Here is a 9,186-nt window from a genome sequence, read left to right on the forward strand (position 1 = left end):
AACTACCTCACCATGATAAAACCAGCTGTCAGGAGGAAAGGCAAACCAGAGATCAATACTGCCATGCTTGTGGGAAAGATTACAGCATAAATCCCCTAAATTGACCCATATTTCTGTTGTTGGCTATTACAGAGAGTAGAAGGAAATATTTCTGGTCAAACTACAGTAGTGAGAAAGTAACAAAAAACAAAAACACCTGTTAAAGATCTACCTCACTGTGATGCCTGAACAGCAAAAAAATCACAACATACAAATAAAAAACTCTAATACTAGACTTTCCACAGAGGCGGTCAGGAGGTTAGAACAACTGGTGCTTCCTCATTTAATAATTGTTGTGTTTTAGACATGCCTGAAAAGGAGATGCCCACAGCGATGATACGCATTAAAACAGTGTGGATAACCATTTGCTCCGTATATAGGTCACGTTTGTCCTGAGAAATGTTTTCATTTTTGAGTCAGATTAATAAAATTCCTTGAAATCTAACTGAAATACACTCTGTTTATTGTTTAATTACTGCATGGAAGAAGGAAACTAATTGGATACTGAAATGAGGTCACTGGAGTCACAAAACATGCGATTAAACACTTAGATGCGTATTTCCATGTGAAAGAACCAGAGCTCACTATTTTTGCATGGCAATTGTATTTAATTTGTAAAGTAGGTTCTCTGTAAATGTTAGGAGGTGAGGGAAAAATCAATACAGAACAGTATCACAGTATTGTGCATTGCGACATTGTATTGATACACGGATACCAAATAAATTGTATTAAAGAAGTTAAAACATAAAAAACAACTGAACAACTTCTGGTGTCTAAATGTTGCCTAGAGCCTAAGATTAATCACAAGGCGATACCTGGGTCACCTGATAGGAGGTGACCTTTCTGCAACCAGTCCCAGTCTGACCTGGGCTGGCTGCAGTCACTCTCAGAGAGATTGTTGAAGGTTTGCAAATAATTGCTGTCTCATTTATAAATGCTCAGGTTTCCAAACATGTTGCCATCATTCTGAATTGAGGGGATTCATTTCAACTGGCTGCCAGCTGGTAATAATCTGGTTATATTCATACAGAACAGGAAGATTGCTGACGTAATAATTAAATAGAATTATGTTAAATGTGAATTTCTGTCTATGTAGACAGCAACAGATATGTGATTTTCAACAATTTATTACAACTATTTGTTGTACTATCAGTAACTCACAATATATATTATGGCAGTATATTGCAATAATATCGTATTGTGAGTGAAGTATTGTGATAACATTGTATTGTGAGGTGTCACCTTTGGTATATATTGGTTTCAGTTTTTTAAATGTGTTGTAGGATATGTATTTTTTCACTCTGATGCATTGTCTTCATCTCAGAAGAATGAGTGGGGGTTTTCATTCAGAAGTCTGGCTCTGTTACCGTGGCTACATGAGCACAGTGAAGTATATATGGTTAATCTAGTGTAAATGATCTAGTCTAGAAAAAGGGAGTCACATCTATAACTGGTGTACAGCTCTAATAATGTTAACAGATAACATCAGACAGTGTTATTGATCCCTGTCAGGAAAGTCATTCTCTGCATTTAACCCATCCTAAGCATTAGGAGCAGCAGGCGGCCACAGCGTAGCACCTGGGGACCAGCGCCTAGTTAAACCCAGAGCCATGGTCCAGGGCACACTGATGGAATTAACAGCATGTTTTTGATCGTGGGAGAAACCAGAGCAAGCACAGGAAGCCATGTCAGTTGCTGTGAGGCAACAGTGCTAACCACTGAGACACCGTGCTGCCAAACCGGTCTCAGTGACTGCCATTTATTCAGGGTTTTTATCTTGGGGCAGATCTTTGTGAACAATGCAGTTCAAAACAAAAATGATGGATTTATTATTAAACGTGTGAATGGGCAGACAGGTCAGCTTTACTGATGGATCACATAGTTTGATTTATTGAATATGTTAAAAAAAAAAGAAAAAAAGAAAAAGATCTAAATAAAATTATGTATTATTTTTACTATGTTCAGATTAGAGGGGGAGAGAGTTACACCATCGGACTACGGTTTGCCACGAGCCAGAGTCCCGGATCAGTGGACATCCTGGTCTACGTGAACAACCTGGAGGAGAAGACGGAGGAGACGTTCTGTGTGAAAGTAAACTATTCATGAAGTGAAAGTTGTTTGAAAAAACAAGTAGAAGCTTCAGTGGAAATGTTGACTGTGCTGTACTGTGTAATATACTTTAAGAGTGTGAAAGAAACTAACTTTCCTATCTCTTTTGTCATTTTGTATTAGATTATTCTTCAAGAAAATAAAACTTTGTAACACTGACTTTTTATTCTGGACTGCATGACCAAGAAGTCTGAATGAAATGTGTTACGATAAAATGAGGTCACGTTGCAGGAATCAAACATGTTGAATAGAATCGCCAGCTTCCTTTCTAAACAAAACAAAACAAAACTGACTAGAAAAGTTTTATTTGCTAAATTATGCACTAAACTTAAAAGTACTGGGAGCTATAAACTGGGTGCAAAGCAGTCTGAAAAGTAGTAAATGATGTTGTAAATTTGCTTTGTTTCATAATCAGCAAAGTAATGCATGCAATCTGCAATTAAGGTGTCAAGGTTGATTCCCACTAGTGAGCTGTCCTCATCCAAAAAGCCTGGCAAATGCCTGTCAGTTCAACCCTAGCCATCCGAAGGTGGGCCGAGGGTGAAAGCAATAACATTTTATCGACTTTAATTACCCAGCAAACCCACTTGAATGCCACTTGATGGCCGAGTTTTAATCTAAGACAAGCCGGGGGTCTGCGCTCCTCGTCCCCTCACCTCCCAAACAACTTCTCCTCATCACTGGCATTATTAGAAACAGCGCCGTAATGAAGTATGATTTTCCAGCGAGGCGCACATCTCTTCACATCGCCCTCATTAACACCAGCACCCTTTTAAACCCTTCATGCTCTCCCTCCTGCTTGTTCTGCCATGTCTCTCTCTATTGGAGGTGCTGAGAGGGAGAAAGAGAGAGAGAGGAGGACCGGAGACGGAGAGAAGGCCGTGCATATTGTGTTATGTAACAGAGTTACACAATCCCTCCACCCTCTGCACCCCCCTCCATACTTCCTTCATCCTTGCTTTCTCTCTCATTAGAATGCAGGCTGCAAAGTAAGCCTCACCAGCGCGGCAAAGCCTAATAAAACGAAGATAGCAGCCAAGCCTAGTGCACTTCATCTTTACCTTCTCAAAGCAAAAAAACAAAACAGAAAAACATCCTTGGTGTATTATGCATTTCATGTTAATATGGTCACAGCTTACAAATATACACATTTAAGGCTGTGTAACCTCCGACATGGATGGGTTCCTATATTTAATTAAAGTTTTCCTTAATACAAAAGCTAAATGCCATACGGACGAGGTGCTGGCTGGTGCACACGTTCCTCCTGTTTCATGCTGAAGTTTTGAGAGACTAGAAATTGAGTCCATTCTGTGTCAATGCATTCAAAAGTTCATCTGAGGCTAATGTGCGACCGGCCGTCTGATCTGCCCCATAAATAAACCACTGACTTAATCAGAAATTATTTAATCTGATTTTATTCAACATAACATCTGATTTTTCCTCAAAAAGAAAAAAAAAAGTGCCAATTTTGTTTTGTTTTGCTCTAACCAATCAGTGGATTCCTTCCACATGCACAGCTGCACACCATCCCGTGTAGAGGCTTTAAAACCCAACCCTATCCCTTAAATGGCGAGGCAACTGACTTCAGTTTTCCATTCACTGCCCTCACAGCGGGTGTCTGTTGGTGAGCTGTCCCACGTGTCTCTGCCTGTGCGTGGCAAAGATTTCCTCCTCCCATCCATCCTAATCTGGCACAAAATAGTGCATAGCATCTCTGATAGGAATGGGGTGGTGTTTTCTGTTTGTGTGAAAGTGTGGAAAAGAATAAAACAAAACCCTTCCCTCTGTTGGTTTTAATACCTGGATCCTGCTTGGTGCAGCAGGCCCTTCGGTGTGAGCTGCATGGCTGTTCTCTGAGCGTGGGGCAGAGCTGCACTGACACCTTATTAGTGGTGCCAGTCCAGTTGTTGTCAGTTCCTCCTGAAGGAGCACAGACACCCGCCACAACAGCTCACACTGTCTGCTCACCTTGTTAGTGTGGTTAGACGGGTCCTGTCTTGCTGCCCGAAGTCAATGCTGCCTTGATAGTTTGCTGGGTGGAAGCGTGCCCATTGTTGCCCTGATTTAGGAAAAAAGGGTGGGGAGAAAAAAAGCAGGCCTACCTGCTGGTGCATGTCTCTGTGTTAGTGTGGTCTTTTGTGAATGTGTGCGTGTGTAGGTGCCTGGCCTGAGCCAAGTGAGTGGGTGCATGTCTGTGAAAGCATACAGCGACGCAGGTATCAAAGAGCTTTGTAACTGAAGGAATATGCAACCTAGCAACAAGCCCTCCTCCTCATGTACACCGCTGGTTTGGATCGGCACTCGTGCAGCGGCGAGAAGAGTTTGTTATTATTACTGCGGTTCACTTGAAACGGAAAACACACACATTACAGCAAAGGAGCTAATGACAGTTTTTCCCTACTGGGGGAAAAAAAGAAATACTGAAATAAAGAAAATTCAAAGATTCACTTCTTCCCACACCCGGATGAACGATGCCACGGCTGTTTTTTGTTTTTTTGTGGCTGTGAAAGGCAAAACATCTGCTGTGGCATCACTGATTGGGGTGTGGCTCGAACTGCACGAATTTTGAAGCTTTCAAGCAGCAGGCTTGAAGTGCTTTTGACATGGGGATTTATGTAAACAGTCGAGGTTCTTTAATAAACATGAAATTGTGACATGAGGTGCAAGAAGGAGCTCTTAATGAACTGAAATTCAATTACCTCATTACTCGTCTCAGCAGGACCCTCCCTCAGCCATGACTGCTGAGCACAGAGGGAACGTGATTTTCTGAGGGAGCAGACGCTGTTCCTGCCACTGCAAACCTGCATCTGTCCAAATTCAAGACAGTTCTCAGTAGATGGCAGCCTTACACATACAGCTCAGTTGTTTTGCCATTCTTCCTTTCCTCTGAGGCTTTAGTGAATTCAAGAGCTTGTATAAGACTCCCCCCATTCTGATATCATGAAACACAAATAAACCAGCATGTATAACCTTTTAGTTATTTTTTTTTTAATAAATAGATCAATCACATTTATTCTCTTTACTTATCTGTGTGAAACCTTTACAGTCAGTCCATCGAATTTCATGTAGAGATAGGTCGGAATTGACTTACCAGAGAGTTAATCAATAGGGGAGAACTTCCTTGCAATGGGTGCCATTAACCTGATAGTCCAGAATGAATATGGACTTTAATGGGTTTCATAAAAGGTCATTTTCCTCATGTTTTTAGTAGAATGGGTTACAACAGTGGATAAAGTTCTATAAGTACTAGATAAACAAGCAGAAAGTGTTTAGCATTAGCCACCTAATACCCGTCACCCACCAGCACCCCAGTCATTTTGATTATATAGCTTTTAATACACATATGGTTTTCTCTGATTTAGCTCTCAATGTTTATTATAATTAACTGGTGCCATTATGAGTCTTTAATTTACCAAACACCATAGCAAAATGCTAGCACTTTGTGAAGAAAATTAGCTTCATTATACTAAATAAAAAAGGAAATGGGATTATTTTTGTAGCTTTTATATTTCAATTCTGATATTCTGAAATATTTTTTTCAAAACTAAAATAAAACAGTAGTGTGAAAATGAAAAATGAGTACACCTCATGATTCAGTATCTTGTAAAACCATATGTATGACTGTTTGACTTTCTCAGACACAAGGTTGTGGCCCACTCATCTTTACTGCAGGCATTCGTTCATGCACAGCTCTTTTAAGATACTGCGGCAGGATTTCTAATCAGGTTGAGGTCTGGACTTGGACTGGGCTATTGCAACATCTTGATTCTTTTCTTTTTTTTAGTCATTTTGCTGTAGATTTTCTTCTGTGCTTTGGATCCTTGTCCTGGTGCGTAACCCAGCTTCAGCCAAGCTTCAGCTGTCGCAAAGCTGGCCTCTTAAACAAGCCCAAATCATGACTGCTGTCCACCGTGTTCGACAGTTGGTATCAAGCATGTGTGTTTGGTTTTTGCCAAAAGTGGAGCTGTGGATAATAGCCCAACATCTTCTTGTGTGTTCAAAGCATATTGTTGCAGAGGTCTTGTGGTTTGTTGAGATGTAAGTTTGCAAACCTAAGCTGCATTGCCAATTTCTTTTTAGAGAAGAGGCTTCTGAACAGGTGCTCACTTATTAGTGATCAGTTAATCAAGTGTATTTGATTAGTAGCACCTGTGCGCTACTTAAACTCATTCCTATGGAAACGGTACAAGGGTGTACTTCTGTGAAATGGCTTTTATAATAAGTGAACAGATTTGCATAAATTCTACTCTGTAAATAAAATGGGGACTTACACAAAGTTTCTCTCCTTCCTCTCCTCCTCCTCTCTGTGGACTTGATGTGATGCTGCTCTGATGTGTAAGTGGATCAGCTGTGACTTATATATTGTATTAGCCTGGCTCCATTTTCAAATGTGTTGACCACCAAAAATAGGACTGGTCTTGTTTCTATAATTAGTAGTTATAAGTGGGACTAAAAATGTTACATTTGATAAATAGGACAGCTTTAAGCTACTTTCTGTGCCCTGGGAACATAACTATGCTTAAAAGAAGTCAAGAGAAATGATCAGAAATCTCTGGAAGAAACAAGAACAAACTACAAAGTAATATCCAAAAGGTTTGTGGAATGATAACTTTGCACTTCCTTCTTAAACTTTTATCGCGACGAGTTTTATTTTATGCATTTAATCTTTGAGATTAAAAATGCAATTATGTACAGTAATAAGTTGCATAAATTAGTAGCACACACAGACATCAGTTAAGTAAAGTCAATAAAAATAAAACGGAAACAACTCAAATATATACACTTCACTGTAGACAAAACAAAAGAAATACCTTGATAAAGGGTAACTTAAGTTATAAGTGGAGGTTTTCTGAATGAAATATTCACCTGTGTGTTACATTTCAACTGGTGGTTCACACCTGTTGCTGTATATAGTCTTTGTGATTTTGCTGTTCATGCATGGATGCATCATTTTTGACAATTAGTGCAGAATAAGAGCAGAATTTCTCCTATCAAATGAGGTAAAGGCTTTAACAAACACCCGCCTATGTCAGGCTCTACCTGTGACTCAAAGTGGCCACGCCCCTATCTTTAGCTCCAAAGATTCAAGATTCAAGGTTGAGTTTCAAACATATGTAACACACACAGATTCTAGGTCTGACCAACTGTCTCAGCCGTGGGCAAAAGTTGACCAATGAACCGATGAAATTCTAAAGGATAATTTATTAGTACAATAATAAAAAAAATAAATAAAAAAATGAAAGGATAAAATAGTCCCATGTCCCACTTGCAAAAGGGATAAAACACACAGTTCAAGGCCAGAGCCAGCAATGCTACAAGTCAGATGCACTTTACATGTTGACCACTTTAACAGGGATCAGCAGCTGTCCTCCAAGACCCACCACCCTGTAAGTAGAAGGCAAGTAATCAGCGTCAGCAACCCAACTCTGCCTTTAGGCTGCAGCATATAGTAGGGCCTGGCCTGCACAGAGAGACAAAATATCACCATGTCTTCATTATACAATTAACAGAGCAGCAAACTATCCATCATTAACATATTTAAATCAAGTCATCTTAGATCTGGCCATATAACTTGCACAGAGTGACAAAATATCACAGCAGGGTTTGTAGTATGGGCTAGTAAGTAGACTAGAGTATCAGCGCAATCAAATACACCTGCCTTCAATTAATCCAACCCCATCGCAGCCATTGCCTCACAGCAAATGTAACACACAAAACCACTCCCAAACCAGTGCCAACTTCCCACAACAACTTCCCTGTAACAATTCATCTCCATGAATTGTTACAGGCAACATTAGTCTGCAATGTTACACATGTTCTGCCCTCATGATTGTTGTGAAGGGGTAAACATGCTTGTGTCTATTGGGGATTTTCACACACGGATCTACTGCAGTTGACTTGTTTTCTTAACCAGCCAAGAGTGGCCACCTCAGTGCAGTGCAGCTGTTGATGTAGCTGCTTGCTCTCTTGTTGGTACCCGAGCAGTTTTGTGACTATTTCACGACCTGACCAAATTTGAACTCGGCTGTAACTGTCACAGTTTTATTAGCACACAAATAAAGCACATTTGATTTAAATCATCCCTCAGTCATTCTTCCAGCACCACTCTCGGAGCAAACTTATCAGATTGTTGTTTGTTTCATCCACCGCTAGTGTTGACCTGTCCCTCAAGCAACCCCTTTCACTAATTTTATCTGATAATATAAAAAGACAAACATTTTCTTTTCCTCAGCTGCCGGGTCGATGTTTTAACCAACACTGACTGTTCACCGAGGAAGATGGGGGCAAGGGTATTTTAAGGCCATTTAAGTGTGAGGAGATATGTTGATGGGCGTGTTGCTACAGGGTGGAGATAAAAGAGAAAACACAAAACAGTGAGCAAGAGTTTATTAAATGTCAAGAAACCACAGAGTGGTTCATAGTTTTATTTTGATGCCTGATGCTTCACCATCAATCATTCATGTCAGCCCTGGCAAGGTAAGAAGCATTTATGCAAAAGAGGCCGGTAGCCTACTTGGTATGAATATTTGCTTGGATTTTTATTAGTAACCATGGCACTGCATTTTGCTACAGCTCAAGTTTTTTTGACCTGCACCCTCTGCTGCAGGACCTCCTGCTGTGGTAATTCAGAGGTGTCGTAGAGGGGAATGAGAAATTAAGTTTTTTTTGCTACATAGCTTCTTTTGGTGGCACTTGACAGGACACACCAGTAGGAAAAAAATACATGAAACACATTTTGCATTAGAAATCATACAGCACCATTTCAAACACAGGTCTATCATGGTGTTGTATATTTCTATGGCTCTTTATACAGTAAGTGTGTACTGCAGGTAGCACTAATGATAAGTGGCTAAACGAATGAAATGATGTACAGTATTGTGCAAAAATGTTGAGCCGCCCCTCATTTCTTTATATGATGCTCTTGATCAATAGGTCTCCAGGCTTTCTGAAGGTCTTTCAGGGTTTTTTTTTTTCTTAAAACTGATGTTTGAATCACTCAAGAGTTGAACCAATGACAGCTTAGCAAAGAGCCAATTT

General features: G+C 40.1%; 1 protein-coding gene across 2 annotated transcripts in view; it reads left to right on the top strand.

The window, feature by feature from the left end:
• The window catches only part of LOC134617980 (nephrocystin-4-like), a 178,562-nt gene extending 172,908 nt beyond the window's left edge, over positions 1-5,654 (top strand). For both annotated transcript variants that reach the window (XM_063463095.1, XM_063463094.1), the window contains exon 29: positions 2,005-5,654. In XM_063463095.1, coding sequence (XP_063319165.1) covers positions 2,005-2,145 — 141 coding nt within the window. In that variant the 3' untranslated portion in view covers positions 2,146-5,654. The remainder of the gene's footprint in view (positions 1-2,004) is intronic.
• Positions 5,655-9,186: the final 3,532 nt, after the last annotated feature.

Source organism: Pelmatolapia mariae, linkage group LG20 (genome assembly GCF_036321145.2).
Source record: "Pelmatolapia mariae isolate MD_Pm_ZW linkage group LG20, Pm_UMD_F_2, whole genome shotgun sequence".
NCBI lineage: Eukaryota > Metazoa > Chordata > Actinopteri > Cichliformes > Cichlidae > Pelmatolapia > Pelmatolapia mariae.